Source organism: Rhipicephalus microplus, chromosome 1 (genome assembly GCF_043290135.1).
Source record: "Rhipicephalus microplus isolate Deutch F79 chromosome 1, USDA_Rmic, whole genome shotgun sequence".
Taxonomy (NCBI): domain Eukaryota; kingdom Metazoa; phylum Arthropoda; class Arachnida; order Ixodida; family Ixodidae; genus Rhipicephalus; species Rhipicephalus microplus.
The window spans coordinates 272,481,733-272,502,187 of NC_134700.1; the positions used below are offsets into that span (position 1 = coordinate 272,481,733).

Below are 20,455 nucleotides of genomic sequence, written 5' to 3' on the forward strand. Positions count from 1 at the left end.
GAAGTTCGAGCGGGATCGCCTCGGGACTAAGGCCTCGTTGTCGGCGACTGTAGCGGTGGACAGGAGTATCCACTGCAGGAACGGATTGCGGTGGTGGACTCGATGTGCTAGGGCGCGGAGGTGTCCCAAGCATCAGTTGGAGAAGTCCAGCACCTCCACCAATGTCGCTAGGTGAAAATAACAGAATACAGGACGACGGTGCGACCAGAAAAAACGAGGTCTGTATTAACAGAACAAAAGAGCAGCCGCTTCGACTTCTTCTTCCTTGGAGGAACCGTGGGCGCTGTCCACGCTCATCACTTCATAGTCTTCTGTCTTCTTGCCCGGCCTTTAGCCGTGACAATATTGTGCTGGAGGTATGTCACCTCTCAAAGCACTTGTCGCCGATGAAACATAGCACAACTACAGAAACATGGATGAAAGGAAGAATGCATAAAGCACTGTGTTTGTCCTCCTTTTTAAAATATTTTTCTTAGTAGTGTTGTATTTAATCATGCATCACCAATACATCCGAATTTTCATGTTGCTAACCTGTCAGTGAAACGGTTAATGGTCAAATTTATTATTGATGACGCACAGGCGTATTACTTACGTTGTTTCTTCATACAGTCGAATCTCGATAATTTGAACTCGAAGGGGCCCGAAAATTTGTTCGAATTAAAAGAACTTCAAATGAATGAAAGCTAAGTAAACAGAGGGATCCCCATGCAGTGGCGCATGTGCATTGAGCTAACACCCGAGGGAGAAGTTTCAGAATTACATTTATTCACAAATCACAGGACATCCGTCATTAATTGAAGCAATCGGTGATGCCCGTCTGCACATGTTTGCCTTGCCAAGAGTCAATCAATTTCGAATGCAGCTTGCAAAGCATGTCAACTTCGGCTTCAGCATTCTCGTGGCAACAGAAGTTGCGCACGGCAATGACCAGCGCCGACACTCCCTGAAGACGACGACAACAACGACTGCATATCTGCTACTTTCCTCTGTGCCAAAGCTGCAGCGTGGCCAGCACGTGATGAGAAAAGAGGAGCATCTCCACGCAAAGTGAAGCAGATCGGCAATTTTTTTCTCTCTCGCCGTGCACGTCATTGAAAGGAGAATGGTTACGGGGCAGAGACGGGAAAGCGTGGCACCGGCACATCAGAGAGAGCCACACTCCGTGACAGCTTTCGTTTTTTTTCCCCACTCTGTCTGTTTGCGCGCGGTGTTGGAAGGAGAAGGGTCTTTACATGGCCGGGGCAGAAAAGGGAGAAGCGTGGTACAGGCGCATCGTAGATTGGCATTTGAGAGAGCGCAAACATTCCACCGCAGCATTTTCTTTCCTTTTCCTTTCCTTTACGTGCAGCGTTGAGGCGTCGGAGTTGTCGCCGCGTGATTGGGCGGGGTGCTGAGGGCATTTTCGGAGCGTAGTATGCTCTAACTAACCGTCGTAAGTGCTTGTGTGTTCGAATTACCGGGCATTATCGCCCATTGGAATACACAGCTTTGACGGCACCTCATCGTGAGTTTGAATTAACTGAAAATTCGAATTAAGCGTGTTCGAATTAATGAGATTCGACTGTGTCAATTTTTCCTGTAAATATTCCAGTGTTTTTTTGATTTGTTTTTTCAAGTTGTGGGAATTGAAGCTAGCCCGCTGCCTTTGCGCGGGCTAGCCCGCGCAAAGGCGCTGCCTTTGCGCCTTTTTCTGCCGTTCTCATGTCCCGACATGTCCGCCCTCCTTTGCTGTCTGCCGTGGTGGGTGAGCGGAGTGACATTTAACTCCCTCACCCGGTAGCGGATGTTGACTGTGGCGCCGCGCGCGGAGGCTCCCGAGAGGTTTTTGCGCGCTGCGTCAGGAGCAGGCAGATACTTTCCGGGACTGCAAACGGTGAGCCACGCAATCTTTTCGTCCGTCGACTCCCGTCGCTCGTCGAACTTCGCTGACGGCGCCCTGCGCCCGAGGCGAACGCTCACCTTTTGTTGCCCCGCTGCGCACGCACGGCCGGAAGGGTGGTACGGTGTCCTAGTGCGTGGTCTGTCTCCCGTCTCCCTCCGAAGCCAACGCGAGCGCCTTTGCCCTCGCTCGAGCAACCGGGCCTTGGTCCCGGTGTCTCTGTGGATCACCTTTACCGCGGAGACGTGCTCGTGATACCCTGTGTAATACTTTTGTGCCCGTGGCGTGGATAAGCCTATTTGCTTTCCCGCCGCGCCTTTTGCAACGGGCTGTACTGCGTTTGGTGTTGCCACAATAAAGTGTTGCGACTTTGAGCAGTATCGTGTTCTCGCCACGGCGACGGTTAACGCGTGCCCTGCGGCTCGCTAAGACCGGACCCACGCTGGTGGCCGTACTCCTTCGGGATACGTGTGCACCACAAAGTTGACAGTTGTCGGCACTGGACATTTCCGCGCGCAACCTCTCTTGCCAGGAGAATGCTAAAGCCGAAGTAGAAGTGCTTTGCAAGCTTGAAAGTAAACATTCGACAGAAGTCTGTCTGGTTGGGTATGAAACTGGGAAATGATTTAGACTCCAACCAAGAGTTTTGAAGAAACCCGATGTTTCGGAACCGACTTGGTTCCTTCCTCAAGGGTGACTGCAGAGGCTACTAGCACCGTCGTCTTCAAAGCACTCCCGGGGTGGCTAATGACCCCCCCCCCTCTCTCTCTCGTTTTGGCGTGGAGCGCAGTCCGTGTGAATACACTGGGGGAAGGGTTCCGAGAGAGCGGTTGATATTATGGGCTGTCCTCTGTATGTGCCACGACTCGAGCAACAACCTTCTCCTCCAGTTCGGCTCGCTTTCGAGGATGGCTGTCACTTCGAAATTTATTTTGTGATCTAACTTCTCAGCATGTTCAACGACTGCGCTGCGCTCTTTGTAGAAATTCTGCACATCGTTGGCGTGTTGCTGCAGTCGTTCTGGTAGGTTTTTTCGTCTTGCCGATATACGACGAGGGGCACTCAGCACACGGAATTTTGTAAACGACACCGGGGCGCCTGTCCATTGTTGGCCGGCCTTTCGGGCGGGGCAGGAGGCGGCCCAGCGTACATGAAGGCACGTGCGCGATGCGAACTCCTTCCTTCCTGAAGATTCGCGCTAACATCTCGCAGGTTCCCTGAACGTATGAAACCGGTACGCGTTTCAGGGGGCTGCCAATTGAAGTTGATTGGTGTTTTCGTATCCTCTGTTGCTCTGCGCGGCGGGTGGTGGTTCAAATGAAGTTTTTTGGGTATCTGTTTTTTCTGAGGTCAGCAATTACGCGGGCCTCCTCTTTCTTTTGCTTGATGTCATTAGAGCATAAGTTCCTAGCTCTCTCGAGCAGTGTGGTCACAACCAAAACCTTGTGGCAGGTGGGGTGGGAAGAATCGAATTGAAGGTAGCGGCTAGTGTGCGTTGGCTTCCTATGAACAGAGAACTCTAGGCCGTTGTGCTTTCTTGCCACCTGGATGTCGAGAAAGGGCAGGCAGTGGTCGCTTTCACACTTGGTCGTGAATTGTATGGCTAGGTGCACAGAATTTAGATGTTGTCTGAAGTTTTCAACTTCAACCGTCTTAATGACGCAAAAGCAATCGTCCACATAACGCAGAAAAAGCTTGGGTCGCGACGAGAAGGAGCTGAGTGCTTTCTCTTCTATGTAGTACTCCATGGTCAGGTTTGCCATCGTGACGGAGATGGAAGCTCCCATCGGGGTTCCACTGTTCTGCCTGAAAATAGTTCCTTTGTAGGAGAAGTACGTACTGGAGAGGCAGAACTCCAGTAGATGACAGAGCTCATCAACCGCCAAAGGAGTCCTTTCACTCAGGCTTGCGTCCTCCTCAAGCGCAGCACGGGCAGCGGAGACAGCTAAGAGAACTGGCACGTTGGTGAACAATGAAATGACGTCAAATGAGACCATGCTCTAGTCATCACCGATGCTTACATTTGACGCTAGCTGCACAAAGTGGCTGGCGTCACGGACATGAGTTGGTGTCTTCCTGGTTAGTGGGGAGAAGATTTGGTGTAGAATATTTGAATGGGCTCGGCATGGGGAGGAAGTGATGTCTACAATCGATCAGAGGGGGACGTCAGGCTTGTGAATTTTTGGTAGTCTATAAAAACTCAGTGCGGATCCGTTATGGCAGATTAGTCGCAGGCAAAGTGTTCTGAGATCCGGGTAATGCTTGAAAATTTCCGCGAGTAGCTTGTTTAGCTGTGTCTGGGTTTGCTTCGTTGGGTCCTTTAGTAGCTGCATGTATGCGTCCCCTTCTAAAAGAGCTGAAACCTTCGATCGTAGTCCCCGCTGTCCAACACCACCGTCCAATTGCCCTCGTCGGCGGGCAAGATGCCAACGCTTCGAACCCCTCGCAGTTCCCGAAGTGCCTGGTTCTCCTCCATGGTCAAGTTCTTTTTTCTTTGTGACGGTAATTTTGAAAGGATCCCAATTGATTTCGGCCTAATTTCTTCTCTGGCGCTCGGCCTCACGTTTTGGACGGCTTCCTCTACAGCTGCGACAAGTTTCGATAGACGGGACGTCGTTGACATGTTATAGCCATGTCCCTTTGCCAGGACAGAAGTTTCCCGATCAGTGAGTGGACGAGATGAAAGATTGGTGACAAACTTTGAATTTTGGGTGCTTTCGGTGGAACTCCAGTCCAACAGGTGGGAGAGTTTCTTATCCTGAGTGGTCCGGAGCTTTTTTGCTGTTGTCTGCAACGGAGCTCGTGAACGCGTCGACCGCAGATATCAACTCAGGGATGCGGTACTCAAGTTGATGCTTGGCGAAGAACATGTCCAGTTCTTTTTTCCGTAGAGAGGAAATGCACATGCGCCACTGCATGGAGAGCCCTCCGTTTATTTAGCTTTGATTAATTCAGACTTCTTTTAATTTGAACAAATTTTCGGGCCCCTTCGAGTTCGAATTATCGAGATTTGACTGTATTAAGTAGACGATTGTTGAAATGGAGGTCCAGAAATCTCGTAGTACAGTCGCCGATTGTTTATTTGGATGCCGAAAATTCGGACATGCCTGTTTATTCGGACATCTTCATGGCACTGCCACTCGCCCCATTGATCCTAATGTAAACTCATGACCGAAAATTCAGACGCCCCACTGTGCGCCATTCGATTATTCGGATTCCGTTTAACTGACCGGATGCGTTGACGCACGCCATTACACGCTGACAGCAACGTTAACAATATGTTTGCTAGGTTGCCAGCACTGATATGCTGCACTAGCTATGGATGGACGTCGGGCCAGTGTCAAAATGCACGCAGAAATCGCCATTGCCGATCTCAAAGGCTATGTGTGGCGACACGTTTTTTAAATGATTTTAGCCAGTCAGGCGGCCAAGCTAAGCCACCTACGGAGTCTGTTCGCTGTGGCGTTTGGGGTGCGTCAGCGGTGTCAGTCAGCTGCTTCTGCGGCTAGGCCAGGTTCCTCTTGTTCTCTGTGTTCTCACTCTCTTGCGTGTTTTGTGGCGTGCTGAAATCGCCCCGACGCCACCCGTTGCTGCGCCGTCGGGAGTGAAGAAACGCGGCCAACATGGGAGCTACAAGATGCTCACGATGGAGAAGAAAGCGGAGATAATTCGCCAGGTAGAAGACGGCCGACCTCAGTCTGAAGTGGCTCGGGAATTTTCTATTTCCAAGCAAACCGTCTTGGAAGCGTGCGTGTGTGGACTAGACAGTTTTTTTGGGCGATAGGGCCTATAAAAGTGCTTTTGTTTTAGAGTGAATCCGTTTTTTCGGACTCCTGATTATTCGGACTTCTCGGCAGTTCCCGTCGAGTCCGAATAAACGGTCGGTGACTGTATTACTTTTCTGCCAAAGAAGAGCCTACTTTGAAATGAAATCCCGTTTTAGTGCTCTGCATTGGGTTAGCGCACTTCAAATTACCTGCCTCAAGAAGCGGACCGACCGGACCGTCTCACGTCACTGTTGCGGTGCACAACGTTGCCTGGCTTTATTGCACTTGTAGCAGCAGACAGAAAGCAGCGGGAGCCGCAGCAGCAACAACGGCCATTTATCAATTTACCGCCACTGGCTTCGAGATCGCAGATGCTTTTGTTTAAACTGTGCCCCGCTAGATGGCACCACCTGTCCCGTGTAACCACGCGAAAATTGAATTTTTAAACCATCTTGCCATTCCCCATAGTACCGTCTGGCGGTTCTTTCTTCCATGAATCTAACAGAAACGAACAAGCAGCATTTTATTGCATTTCTTGATGCACAGAAGGTTCTTTATATAGTGCAGTTAGATCGATTACTAGTGATTAATTGTAGGCGGTCCGTCTGATGTCATCGGGATCGAAATTTTGAAAATGTCCTACAGCAGCACTTGTGTTCTTGTGCATTTACCTTCATTTCTCGGTAAGTAGGGCACTGTTGTTGATAATATTGTCGTTTTAGATGTTGTCATACATTGGGCTTTCACTCTGATGTAAATTGTTATTTGACTTTAGTGTCCCGTTAAGCACCATAGGCTCGTCAATGTGGCACCTAAATGGCATTGAAATTCTGGGCATTAGAAAGCAAATGACATTGTGTGTGCCAGTGTTAGCCAGAGCAAAATTTGGCTGCAGCTAACCTAATTATACTGGTCTCCCAGTTTGCACCAAGACTTCTAAATGTGCACCTCTACTCTTTTACTGCAGGAAAAAAAATGCTTCTTGGTGAATTTCGGTCAATGCAATCATACTCTAGCACTCACACTTAATTTACTGCTTTAATTTCTATCATTAGGGCATATTTCTGGGTGCAAAATAATTGTTATTCTCGCCTACATTCTTACAAAACCTCCCCTGCAGAGCAACTGCTCAACTCTTATAGTTCGGATAAGTATAAAGAGAAAAGAAAAAGCACCAGGATCAAATGAGTCATTGGGCTGGATGGCCACTCACCTTCCAAAGCTATCACAGGCAAAGCAGTCAGCGCCTCGATCAAAGAGCAACTGCAGGGTTTCTTGATTGCTTCACAAGAAATAAGGAATAAAAAAAAAACATTTAACACTGTGTGACACGCCTCAAGGCAACTTGCACACACACACAGACCTGTATGCGAACTAACATATACACAAATGCACACATTTGAAAACCACTACCATGTCATGTTATTAGCAGAGAAGTTATCTATCAAACACCTTGCAACACTTTTGAAGCGACTACATATCAAAGTCAATGCATGTGGCATCCCCACATTGCAAGCATGTGAGCAGAAAAAGACTCCGTCAGCTGCAATGTAACGGGTATTTCAAAATTTAGACTATTTGCAGACCCATAGTTGCTGCACAGACTGAGAAATTATAATTTGCGCACAGTTTTCAAAACATGACCACACCAGCTCTTTGATGGAACTCTGTCAAAGAACTATTCGCACGTTATTTATGGCTCATGGAACATCTGTGCCCGCATGCATAGTGTCTGTGCACGCTGATGTGCCAAAACGTCACTACTCACCCGCCGTATGCGGCAGAATGCAAAGCTGTCCGCCCTTGGTCGTCTCTGGCGTCAACCTTTGCACCAGCGTGGAGAAGCTTGCGGCAACAGTCGGTGTACCCACCTAAGGCAGCCATGTGCAGCGGTGTCATTCCCGCAGAGCCATGACTGCAAATGGCAAGCAGCATCAAATCTAACACCTACTCCCAAGAATGTGGACAAAAGAGCAGTGAAATTCTGCACATAGAGCGATCTGTAACACAAGTTAGGTAGCTGAACGGCTTCACAAATGGACACACTGTATCATGCATTGCATGGACTGCTGTGACTACACAGACAATGAATTGAATTGTGGAAGAGCTATATCGGCTTCCTTTCATGCTTGTTGTATGTACGGAATGGACTAACTGCAAAAAAGGTTATGTCTCTCGAATGAGTTCAATAAACTAGAAAATTATATGCAGTATTACAAATAATGGTGATGAGACCATGATGGCCAGAAATTATGTACATATGGAAGACTGCTGTTAAGGGGAGACGCGGGTCGAAAAATCGCGTTTTTTCCGGAAATTTTCGCTTTTTTGTTTTCAGTCGTATTAGATTCTTTAAACATTCATGTTTACCAGAAATAAATTTCAATCGGTAATTCGTGTCAGAAGTTACTGAAAAATGCGCTCAAGTAAGCCCCGGAGACCTAGAAAATCGCTGAAATCTGCCGAAATCGACGTTTTGCCGGCCCCGGTATCTCGAGGCAGCGGCACCGTGCGCCATTTGTAATCACTGAGGCGGTTAGAGTTGTCCATGCTCTCTCGAACACAGGCTCGAAAAGTCTCGTCCGGAAAGAAAAAAATACTATAAAAAATCTTTTTTTGAACGCCCCTGCGTGCTGTTTGAATCGCGCGGCGCGTCACGTGGTGCCGTAGCGAGCGCGCCATTGGCTAGAGCAGTGCCCGCTTGTCCCTTCGGCCCCGCTCTGCATCGCAAGCTGAACTTCGCAAGGATTTATTCAATTAGCTACGCGATGAATCCTGCCAAAAAGCAGGTGTACAAGGTGAAAAAGTACCGGACGATAAATAAGTATGTGGGAAAACGTCGTAAAGTGCGTCGTCAGACTGCGGCAAAGGTGAACGGGCCGGAGAAGTCTAGGCCTAACCCCAGCGTCGGCAACTATCGCGACAGTGACTTCGCCGGCGGCCTCGACGCTGCCGCAAACTTCGTCAGCGCCTCACAAAAAAAACTGGAGTTTTTTGAAAAGAACCAAAGGCGTGCGCATGATGGCGTATCATCAGCAGTGCTGTGCGACATCGATGCGATGACGGCACTTGTGGGGGGAGCGGAGTGCCCGTCTTGCCGTGAACACAAACTTGTTGTTCGCGAGGTGGCAGAACGGCGCAAAGGACTGTCGTCCTGTCTCGAGTTGCGGTGTGAGAACAGTGAGTGCGCGTCTGGTGTTCTCTCTTCGACACATACGTCGAGGCGTGTTGCCTCCGGCGAAGCCGCCGCAGCATCTGACGACTGCGCGGAGGTGGGACACTACGGCAACGGCAGCTCGCGCGATAGCTTCGCGGCTAATGTGAAAGCTGTTGCAGCCTCGCGTGCCATAGGCATCGGACATGACCAGCTTTCGCGGTTTTGTGCGATTGTTGGACTAGCGAAGCCCATGCACCACAAAACCTTCCAGGCAATCAGCAAGAAGGTTCACGATGCTGCTATGAGGGCCGTGACCGAAAATTTGAACCAGGCAAGAGCCGTAACAAAGCAGGTGGTTGGTAGTAGTGACGTGGCCGTAATGTATGATGGAACTTGGCAGAAACGGGGCCATAAAAGCCACAACGGAGTCGGCGCGGCTATCTCCTTGGACACCGGCCTGTGCTTAGATTTCGAAGTGCTGTCAAATTACTGCCACGCTTGCAGTCTACACAACGACATGGGCTCTGAAGAGGAAATCTGGCAGGCCTACCACAGACCTGTCTGTGAGAAGAACACCGACAGCTCCGCTCATGGCATGGAAGCTGAAGCAGCACTACGGATATGGGAGCGCACTTTGCTGTATGAGACTCCACTTCGCTTCGCAACATTTCTTAGTGATGGCGACAGCAAAGCATATAGCAGAGTTTGTGATGCCAAGGTGTACGGTGCAGGTGCCATCTGCAAGGAGGACTGCACTAATCATGTTGCGAAGCGCCTAGGCACTGGCATACGCAAATTGCCGACACCACTGCCCTGTGGTGAGAAGCTCAAGCCTGCCACCATTGAAAAGCTGCAGACATATTATCAGATCGCCATCACGGGCAATGGGACATGTACACTGCCATATGGGCGTCCTACTTTCATTCTTGCTCCACTGATGGTGCTGGCAGCCACAACTTCTGCCCACCAGGCCAAGAATCGTGGTGCAAGCATAAGCGTGCTGAAGCAATGGGCGAGCCTGCACCACAGCATACACCGCTTCTGACAAAGGCACAGGGCCGGGCACTGCTGCCCATATACAAGCGCCTTTCTGACGAGAAGCTGCTGGCCCGATGCCTTCGAGGAAAAACTCAGAACGCTGCTGAGTCTCTCAACAGCAAGGTGTGGCTGCTGTGCCCTAAAACAAAGTTTGCTTCCCGAAGTGCTGTGGAGACTGCCACAGCCATTGCTGTGCTCTGGTATAACCGGGGCCATGCAAGCTTCGAGGTGGTCCTGGAGGAGCTTGGTGTTCTACCACCAGCAAGCTTGACCACCCTGGGGGACTACAGCGACAAGAGGCGCATTCAGAAGATGAATGCCCAACAGACTGCTGAGGCGAGGGCTCACCGCCGCACATCGGCCAAGAGAGCTCGCCTACAGGACTCCGCTCGGAAGGACCGCGAAGGAGTTACATACAGTGCGGGTGAATTCTAGTCACCGTGGCCAGCTCCTGGACATACTGCCTGTGCATTAGACACACTTTTGAGGGTTTGCAAGTGCGCCCTAATTAGTAAACATGTTCCAAACTTTCAAACGCGTTTTTCTCATTTTGAAATTTGTGGCCACGGTCACATTTCCCTCACATAGTTTCATCCCCTTAAAATTGTCCTATTGCGATGAAACTTGGCACACACATTCTTCAAGGTGTGTAGAGTGCCGTTATCTATTCTGATTTATGATGCATAGCCATTATCAATAAAAACATACCAAGAAATGATACAAGGAACCCTGAAACAAAGAAGTTTGGCAGATCTGTTCATTTTTTGTAGTAACAGCTTTTTTTTCTCGTAATTTTAACCTCTTAAATGCACACAGTAGTTCATGACAAGCATAATAAGCTATTACACAAACATCTACACAAAAGTTTTGATGTCGAAAAAGCGAGAGTAAAAATCCCTTTGTTTTGTTATTGCATGTATAATAACTTTAAAAGTAATGAGGCTACACAAAATCTGATAACAGTTTTGGAATCTACAAGAAAAAATATCTCTGTGGCTAAATTTTGGAAACCCTAACTTGAAAACTAAAGAAAAAGTGTTTTCGAGTAGCGTCTCCCCTTAATATAAACTTGACAAGACCATGAATGTTTGCTCGTCTTATCGTGAGTTAGGCTAGCCAGAAACGCCCCCGAAAAGCCAAATTCACTTGAATATGTTGCTTGTAAATACTGAATGAGGTGGACTAACGATGGGGAGAAACCAACAAGAAAAAACATTTATTTGGCTCACTGTGATTACCGTATTTACTCGATTCTACCGCATCCTCGATTGTAACGCGCACCCGATTTCCATTGCGAAAAAAAAAAAAAAAAACGTAAGACATCGATTGCAACGCGCACCCATTTTTTCTCGCTGGCCCGCATGATCACACCACTCGAAAAAACGACTCCTTTCGGGAGCGTCTTCCATTTAAATATGAGGTACGGGCGAAGCTTGTGCCCATCTGACGTGTAACAGAGCATTGCCGTCACTGTAGTTTTACCGTGGACCGATGTCAGCACGCGAACTTGCTTCGCCCCCTTCTTCTCGACGGTTGTGGTGCCAGGCATGTCGAAGTAAAGAGGCGTCTGATCGGCATTCCCGATTTGCCCAAGCAGGTAGTCGTTGTTGCGCCGCAAGTTTAGGACGAACCTCTGAATACTGTGAAGCTTTTCATCGTACTCCTCCGCAAAACTTTTCGCATATGCATGTTCCCCTTCGGAGGGAAAAGCCTTTCCTCTTCATAAAGTTAGTTAGCCAGAACCTGCTCGCTTTAAACTGGCTCCGCATTAGACATTTTTCTAAGACTAATTGCATAGCCCGCACTTGGAGCAGTTCTGCCGTCACGGGCCGCTGTGCTGCTCGCTGCTAAAGCACATTCTCGCCGAGCAGCTCTTTAATTTGCGGAAACCGACCCTGCTGTGGTCCACTGAAGTCTTTGCGTAAAGCTTTGCTGTCAAAAATCTTCTGCTTTTGTTTCCGCCGGTCCCGCACGCACGTTTCGGGAACTCCGAACGACCGCGATGCGGCCCGATTTCCGTCCGTTTCTGCACACGCGATGACTTTTCTTTTAAAAGCGGCATCGTGGTGCACTCGAGTTTTTGGAGTCGGCCATTCCACGCCGTCGATGCTAATGCACTACTAGATGAACTCCTCAGCACACGTACGAAGTGCCGCACATGAGAAACACATAGGCAGAAATGGACGACACGCCATGCCGACGCACGTAGGGGGCGGCCATTTTAGATTTGCCGATGGCAATAGATTGGCCGTAATTTTTTTGTTCGTACTCGATTCTAACGCGCATGCGATTTATGAACTCGCTTAACCGGAAAAAAGGTGCGCGTTAGATTCGAGTAATTACGGTAAATCGATACCTTCACGTGCCATATTTCACCAATTTCAAGGATTCATAATGAAAACACACAATGGCATAGTTACCACATTTCAACAATGAAATTGACATGCTTTTGAGCTTACAATTGCGTATACAGTAAAACCTCGATAATTCGAAGCCCGCCGGACTGCGAAAATTCTTCGAATCAAGCAGAATTTTTAATTAACCAAAATGAAGAAAAAAAAGCAAACACTACAAAATGAAATCACATTATTTTTTTTGCAAAAAAAAAAAAGGTTATTGGACATAATCGGTGATACTAGATTGCTTATTGCGGTAGTTTGCCGCCCCAAGTGCCATGTTCTCAAACCTGCTCACAATACTCAGCATTTCACTGTCACCCCTGTTGCACTCTACAAAGCTGCAGAAGGTGTTCAGGGCATTGACAACTGAGGCCAAAGCAGGCGGGCTCATTATTGTCACCATCATCGCCGACTTGCTCACTGTCGGTGACGTCCTCGTGCACATCAGCGTATGATGTTTGTACAGCCGCCTCAACACTGGAATACTCCCCGAAGCCTAGTCCCTCGCTGTCGCCAGAGTCAGTATTCCAGGCACACATCGAGTCTCCCTCGTAGTCTAGGCTGGACGAGTTGCAATCTTCATCAAGATTTTCGCCCCCTTGTTTGCAGAACCCGGCGTGTTCAAAACAACGCTAGATAACCTTTGGCTCCAACTCATTCCAGGCAAAGGCAATTAAACAAATCGCACCAAGCTGATCGATGTGGTATTGCTTCCCAATGTCGAAGCAAAGCAGAACCCGCTTCAATAGGTGGTGGCGGTAAATCTTCCTCGTTTGCAGGATCACCCTTTGGTCCATCGGCTGTGATATGGCCGTAGTATTTGCCAGGAGGAAGACGATCTTGACAGCTTCCAGGTTTCTGATGTCCCCGTGGGCCGGGTAATTATCAATAACAAAGAGCACTTTCAGTCCTTTGACGGCAAACTTACGATCGAGGAACCGTACGTATTTCTCAAATATCGCTGTCGTCCAGGCCTTCTTGTTATGTCTGTACATGACAAATCCTCGGAGGAAGGCACGCGTTCTTAAAGCACCAAGGCTTATCCGAACGGTTGATTGAGAGCAGTGGAAGCTTGTGGGTTCCAGACATGTTCGCACTGAACAATATATTCTTTCCTTGGAATGCTTTCTCCCCGAGACAGTGGAGTCCTTGGCAGCAAATGTTTTCGTAGGAAGCATCTTGTAGAACAAGGCTGCCTCATCCAAGTTGCAGACATTGTCCTCCCCAAACTCCTGAAGCAGCAATGCCAGCGTGCATATCTGCCAGTTGTCAACGACGTTCGTGTCAGCGCTGCCGCTTTCCCCGCACACAGTCAAGTATGTACAGTTATTTCGCTCTTTAAATCGGGTGAACCAACCATTACTGCACTTAAAACCTTCATGGCCAAAGCGCCGTGCCAGGTCATCGGCCTTCTAAGAATGGTGGCGTTCACAGGAAGATGAGCTGCGTTTGCGTGCTGCAGCCACTTCATCAAGGTGACCTCAACGTCCGAGTACGTTGGGAAGCGAATCCTTGATCGCTTTGACGAATGCGTTTTCCCATATGCCTTGAGCATATGTTTGTCAGCGTCTTGTACTTTGGGATCGTGAGTCCGAAAAGCGGTCAGGACTTCGCACGCGACACAAGCAGGCGTAGGAGGCGAAGTAAACAAGACCAATGGTCGGAAGCATGCGAGCTATGTGAAAAACATGAAACGGAATGCACGAAAAACGGTGAAACGTAAAAAACGAGAACGTCGAAAACACGAAACTAAGAACGCATTTTAACCTATATCCGGTATTCCAACAATAACGACTTCCGAGCTAAGCATCGCCGGAAGGCCGTTTCACGTCCGTTGCTGCCGGTGGGAATTACTAATTATCCGAATAAAACCCCGCAGGTTGTTCAAATAATCCGGTAAAATTTGCATTGAGAAACACAGGACCACAGAAGTTCTTCGAAATAACCGAAATTTCAAATTATGCGAGTTCGAATTAGCGAAGTTTTACTGTATGTGTGTGTCTGCACGTGTGTAGACAGAGAGAAAACCACAGTTTATCTTCTAAGGTTTGGAAATTTATTCTCTTGGCAGTTCATTTTCCTCTGTGATTTGTGTTTTGCCAGATTACGTGTCATTACTTTAACATAGCCAAAAACAACTGAAGTGCTCTAAGTAAGTTTGCAAGCTTGTCTAAGAGGTCTTGATATTTTCCAGTAGTCGGCCTGAAGTAACTTTGCCAGAGTGATGGCTAGCTGAAGATGTCCCCTTGTGCTATCCAAAGTTACGGGCCTCATGAATATGCAAGTGCACATGCATCCCATAAAAGAAAATAAAAACACACAAACAAGAAAAGGATGCATCATACGTGTCACAGGCAGCTCCAGCCAGCAGCAGTCCCCCAAGCAACAGGTCATGCCCATGGCGGGCAGCAACATGCAGCGCTGTGCAGCCCTGCACATCTTGAGCATCAACATGGGCACCGGCTTCCAACAGAGTCTGGGCACGGCTGCAGCGGCCGTGTATTGCAGCCATGTGCAATGGTGTGCGGCCATCCTGGCTGGGGCAGTTCACTACGGCACCTCTGTGACGCAGGAGAACCTCGAGACAGCCAGCACCGTGTGTTGAGGCTGCCGCGTAATGCAACGGTGTCTGCAAGCAGACCAGTGCAACCGCGAGAAAAATGTTGAGATATGTAGGGGTATCGAAGAACTTAGAAGAGTGGCTTGCTGAGCGAGCTGCTACTGCATCATCCCAGAAATTGGTGCAAAAGACTGAGACAAGAAAAGGACCACACGTATGCAGTGCAAACTATCAACCATATTTTACTGAAAAACACACACATCACACTTAAAGAGTACGGCTGCATGACTTCTTTCAGAAGCTAGGGTTTTCTCAAGTCCAAAAAGAAATGTTGCACAAGAATTTGAAGCATTCTTTTTCTTAACAGTAGGCTTGTGTGAATAGTGAAGTTTAGGTTTGACGCAAATTCAAACAGTACATATCACATATTATAATGAAAAAATATCTACATATTTGTCATAAGCCAGCCAACCTGCACAACATTAATTAAATATTTAAGCAAAGCATGAGCAAATGTCATTCTTTTTGGTTCAAAGGAAGTGGAAACAACTTTTAATAGTTGCAGGATTTGACTTTTCGCAAAATGCAAGTGATAATCTGTAAAATATGTTTAATTTAAAATTTACTATACTTACAGCATATAAGCTTGTATAAAAAGCTTTTAAACTAAAAAATGCTGAATTGAAGAGAGGGTAATATGTTCATTCAAGCTTAAAGTAGGGTTTCGCAACAGTGTGAATGGCTTAGCACCCCTCCCTCAAGTGCAGTGAAGCCACCTTTACAGAGGGTTACATGTGGACTATATACCGTATTTACTCGCGTAATCCTCGCACCCGCATAATTCTCGCACCCCCACATCGCCCAAGAAAAATAAGATTTTTTTTTTCCTTGAGTAATTATCGCACCCCCGAAAACTGCCGCAAAAATGTCGTCAGCTCGTTCCAGCCACTGATGATGATAGCACACCATTTCTTAAGCATCAAGCGTACTATTGCTTCGAGATTCAATCCAATCCAGGCCAAGCTGAAGTGGCCAGTGCACGTTGCGGCGTGTTTTGTTTGTTGTGTCGGTAATCTTGGCACGTTATGGGGCGATACTGAAGCTACACGGCTGCTTCAAGTTGCAAGTGATGGATCATGCACTAAACAACGGCAACAGGGCTGCCGGTAGGCTCTTCGGAGCCTACGAGTTTTGTGTTCGCTACTGGTGACGGCAGCTGAAAGCCACCAAGACGCGTTGGGCCTGCCGTCTGCCTTAAAACTGGGATTGATGGTAAACTTTATTTCAGAAGGAAACTGCAGACGATTCTGTTAAATAGCCATCAGCCCAATACTGATGCCCTACGCTTACCTTTTGAAGGCTCCTGTTGAGCGACGAACGCTACCGCTACGCCCGCAACGGCCACAAGCTTTGCGTGTGGTATTCTAATTCTCGACTATTTGCTTCTACTTTTTGTGTCTCAAATAAATCTTTTCTTGTGTTGAACCTCTGTTTTTTTTTGTTGAGGTAAGTTCTAATTAGTACTTCTTAGAGCTTGCTGTAAGCTGCTGGTGTGAGAGTCCCGATTTGTGGCCACTTCGTTTTCTTTTTCGCTCTCTACGTTTTCGTGGAAAGTTATCCCCGCGTAACTCCCGCACCCTTTAACTTTGCATTGGTTTTCAGACAAAAAAAGTGCGAGGATTATGCGAGTAAATACGGTACACCTACTAGTTTATTCTGAATACTTCGAAATTTTCAATAATTTAAATTCAAAGAGAAGTGAGTTCAAGTATTCACACAAGCCTAATTAACAGAACCGATGGAAAATGAGTTACAAGGTGGTCTATCATGTTGCATAATACTGAATTATATTTTGTAAGCATTAACCACTAAATGAAACCTTGTATTTTGCTGTTTTGATTTCAACCATGTTTCTTTCCAGAAGTACCGTATTTACTTGCATAATCCTCGCACAATTCTCGCACCCCCTACATCGCCCAACAAAAATATGATTTTTTTTCCTCGAGTAATTATCACACCCCCAAAAACTGCAGCAATAAGGCCATCTGCTCGTTCCAGCCACTGCTGATGATGGCACGTGCCATCTGGCGTCATCTCTTAAGCATCAAGTGTACTACTATTGCACGGAGATTTAATCCAAGCCAAGCCATGCCAAAGTGGCAAGTGCGCGTTGCGGCGTGTTTTGTATGTTGTGTTGGTAATCTTGTCACGTTATGGGGCGATATTGAAGCTACACGGCTGCTTTCATGTTGAAAGTGATGGAACATGATCTAAACAACGGCAACAGGGTCGCTGGTAGGCCTTTTGGAGCATATTAGTTTTGTGTTCGCTACTAGTGACGACATCTGAAAGCCACCAAAACACGTTGGGCCTGCCGTGTGCCTAAAACTGGGATTGATGGTAAATTTTGTTTCTTCAGAAGGAAACTGCTCACGATTCTGGTAAATAGTTATCAGCCCAATATTGACGTTCCACGCTTACCTTTTGAGGGCCCCTGTTGAGCAACGAACGCTACTGCCACGCCAGCAACGCCCACAAGCTTTGTGTATGGTATTCTAATTCTCGACTATTTGCTTGCATTTTTGTGTCTCAAATAAATCTTGCCTTGTGTTGAGCCTGTGCTTTTATTGTTGAGGTAAGTTTTAATTAGTACTTCTCAAAGCTTGCTGTTAGTTGCTGGTGTGAGAATCCCGATTTGCGGCCACTTCGTTTTCTTTTTCACTTTGTAAAGTTTTCGTGGAAAGTTTTCCCCGCATAATTCTCGCACCCCCCAACTTTGCATCGATTTTCCGTAAAAAAAAAGTGCGAAAATTATGCGACTAAATATGGTATATACAGTCAAATCTCGTTATAGCGAACCTCAGATTAAGAATTTTCGTTCCCTTCCAAATTTCCATTGGTGTCCATTGTCCATTGAAAATCCCCTTTTTTGCTGTTAAATACGGACAACCGTGTCATCACTGCTGTGGGAATGCCAGTACTGTATGCTGTCGGGCTAGTTGGTTTGTAGCTGTGTAAAACATCGTTTCACGTCTCTTCTTTGGTCTTCTTCCAAGTTTGCGCCAACATTGTTTAACACAGAGAATGTCGGATTAGGTGCTAATGGAAACTCTCCAAGACCACGGTCATTCTGTTTTACGCTACGCCGAGAGTTCGCAGGTTTGTAGCTTTCGCGATGTGGGGGTGCTGACAGCCCCTATAAAGTTGTTTGCGCCGTGTGGCGCACGTGTTTCGCCCCAAGGCCGCATGTCGGGTGACGACCGTCGGGCGATAGATGGCGTTGCGTTCGCATTGAGTACCACTGTTGGTAGAGTGGTAGCGCCGGCGGTGACCCCTGGCGGAAGGCAGGTCTTGGTGGCGAGCGAGAGTTGAGCGAGCCTCTTCTGCGCATGATGGTTGCCGCGAACGGCACCGCGGGCCGCCTGCGGTAGGCCCTTGTGGTGAGTGAAGCGTTGGCGACGCCGCCTTTTGTGTGCTCTTGTGTTATGTTGTTTGAGTGTTTGGTAATTTTGTGTAATGATGACTTGGCGTGTTGATAATGACTGATGTACCATTTGGAGGACGATATCGTCCTTCTAAAATTAGTTAAATAAATGTATGCATGTTGTTTGGTTTGTACCGACCGCGTCTTCTGTGTCAGTTCACTCCAAGAGCGTAGCGTGGCACTCGCTCGCCAATTCGAGACGCCACAGCGATTAGCCGATTATTTCTCGCAACAATGCGTTCAATGGAATGCAATGAAAGTGATAGCAAGAAAATTGTAATGCTATACAAAGTAAGGCTGGCAGCCAACTCTGTTGAATCCAATATCGCCGAACTCCTACAAAACGATGGTGTGAGCAAATATGGCCGTTCCAGGTAGAAGTGCTCTTTTCACACAGTCTCCTCTCACTGAAAGCGCACTCATACTTGCAGAGATAGCAAGCGCGCCAGCAATCCCCCCCCCCCCCCCCCCTCGTACTTTTTCATGCTCGTTCAAGACTGGTGATTTCCTTTCTGCTTGAGCCTTCAAACGACAGTTGTAACATGCAGAGATGTTATTTTATGCACCTTCTGGACGGCAGAGATGGGCGGACTGATTTAATTTTTGCTTCAGCAGCGCTCGCGCGCTTTTACCCTCTCATGAAAGTTACGATGCTTGGGGGCATGCTATCAATTTAGACATGTTACAGAACATGGCGGCGGCAAAAACCTGCCGAGAGTGTCCATATAATTCCTATCGCAATAATGTTGCAGTTTTTAACCACAAATAATAAGTGTTTTGGATTTGCTCTGCCTTCAGTCCCCCTTTTGTTTATAGTGTGTTTATTTTCTGAATTTCTGTACCGAACCTGCGTATAATGAAATCCTCTCTATAACGAAGTTTTCTGAGAATTTATCAATTTCGGTTATATCTAGGTTAACTGTAATAACGAAAAATTAGTTGTGAGACATGAGTGTTTCAGACATGAACCTACTTGAGATTTAGGAGGCAGCAGTGAAACCCAGTGAATGTAACTACATACAATAATGGCGCAAGCTTACTTATTTTTCGTTTTTGAACTTACACTTTCGTGTTCAGCAACAGCGGCACGATGACCAAAAGTTACCATTATTGCAGCCGACAACAAGATAACTAAAAAAAAAGTTAAAGGAGGAGAAAATTTGTGTGCAGCCAAGTGCTGCCATAAAACTTGGTCTTAACCTCACCTGACCACGGTAGTTCACTGCAGAGATGTGGGCGCCAGCAGCAAGCAGCTCATCAGCGATGTCCTCCTTGCCGTTGAGGCATGCCACATGCAGGGGACTATTGCCACAGCTGTTCGGGGCATCCACGTCAGCACCCAGGGTCAGCAGCTGACGCAGAGCACTGAGACGGCCATTGGCTGCCGCACAGTGTAGAGGGGTGTAGTACTGCCAGTAAGAAAGAACGTGGGCGCCATTCACATTCATACCCAATTATGAAAAAGTTGCATCTTACGCGAAAATAAGCTTGTTATATTAGAAAATTCGTTGTAAAGGTATATTCTTAGCCCTACATCTATTGCAAGACTATTTATAATTTACTTTGTTATAACTGATATTTTGTTATATCCAGGTTCGTTATATTGAGGTATGAGTGTATATCCGGTGCTCGGCGAAGTTCCCCAAATTAAAGCGAACATTGCTAAGCTCTAAAATATTGCAAGCTAGCTACCTTCTTTGCCAGTTTATTTTCAAAGTCTTTTATACGCATACTTTAGGACGAAAGCTATTGTATTTACTCGCGTAACGAACCCACTTTTCTTCTTTCAGAAAAGTCTATGCCAATTTAGGGGGAGGGTTCATTACACAGGAGAAAAAAGTCACGGGAGTTATAACACAAAAATTTTGGATGAAGACATTGCTTGTTTTGACCGGTGAAATGCACAACAAATTTCTTTTTGTAACACAAAGCTCTTTTTGTTTCATCCCGTAATGAAAGTGCATGGATCGACGCCGAAGAGTCGTCCAGCCGCTCGGTTTTAATGCTTCAGCACATGCTGTTAGTAACCAGCCGTGCAGCTAGCATATTGACAGAACGCGTGCTGCGCAGCAGGTGTCCCAACTAAGTTCACAAGGACAAACCCAACAACGAAAATGCAGCGTCGGATGGTGGCGCACAAACGTTGCATTAGACGCTGCAGGTGCACAATG

At 47.3% G+C, this 20,455-nt stretch overlaps 1 protein-coding gene and 1 pseudogene across 3 annotated transcripts in view; one reads left to right on the forward strand and one right to left on the reverse strand.

Annotated features, from left to right (window-relative positions):
• The window catches only part of LOC119188179 (uncharacterized), a 139,919-nt gene that overhangs the window by 80,301 nt on the left and 39,163 nt on the right, over positions 1–20,455 (reverse strand). For all 3 annotated transcript variants that reach the window (XM_075894645.1, XM_037436101.2, XM_075894651.1), the window contains 4 exons: positions 19,490–19,693; positions 14,586–14,869; positions 7,415–7,561; positions 6,860–6,928 (listed from right to left, as the gene is read on the reverse strand). In XM_075894645.1, the coding sequence (XP_075750760.1) occupies positions 6,860–6,928; positions 7,415–7,561; positions 14,586–14,869; positions 19,490–19,693 (704 nt within the window). The remainder of the gene's footprint in view (positions 1–6,859; positions 6,929–7,414; positions 7,562–14,585; positions 14,870–19,489; positions 19,694–20,455) is intronic.
• LOC142817605 (uncharacterized) lies at positions 7,927–10,333 on the forward strand (annotated as a pseudogene).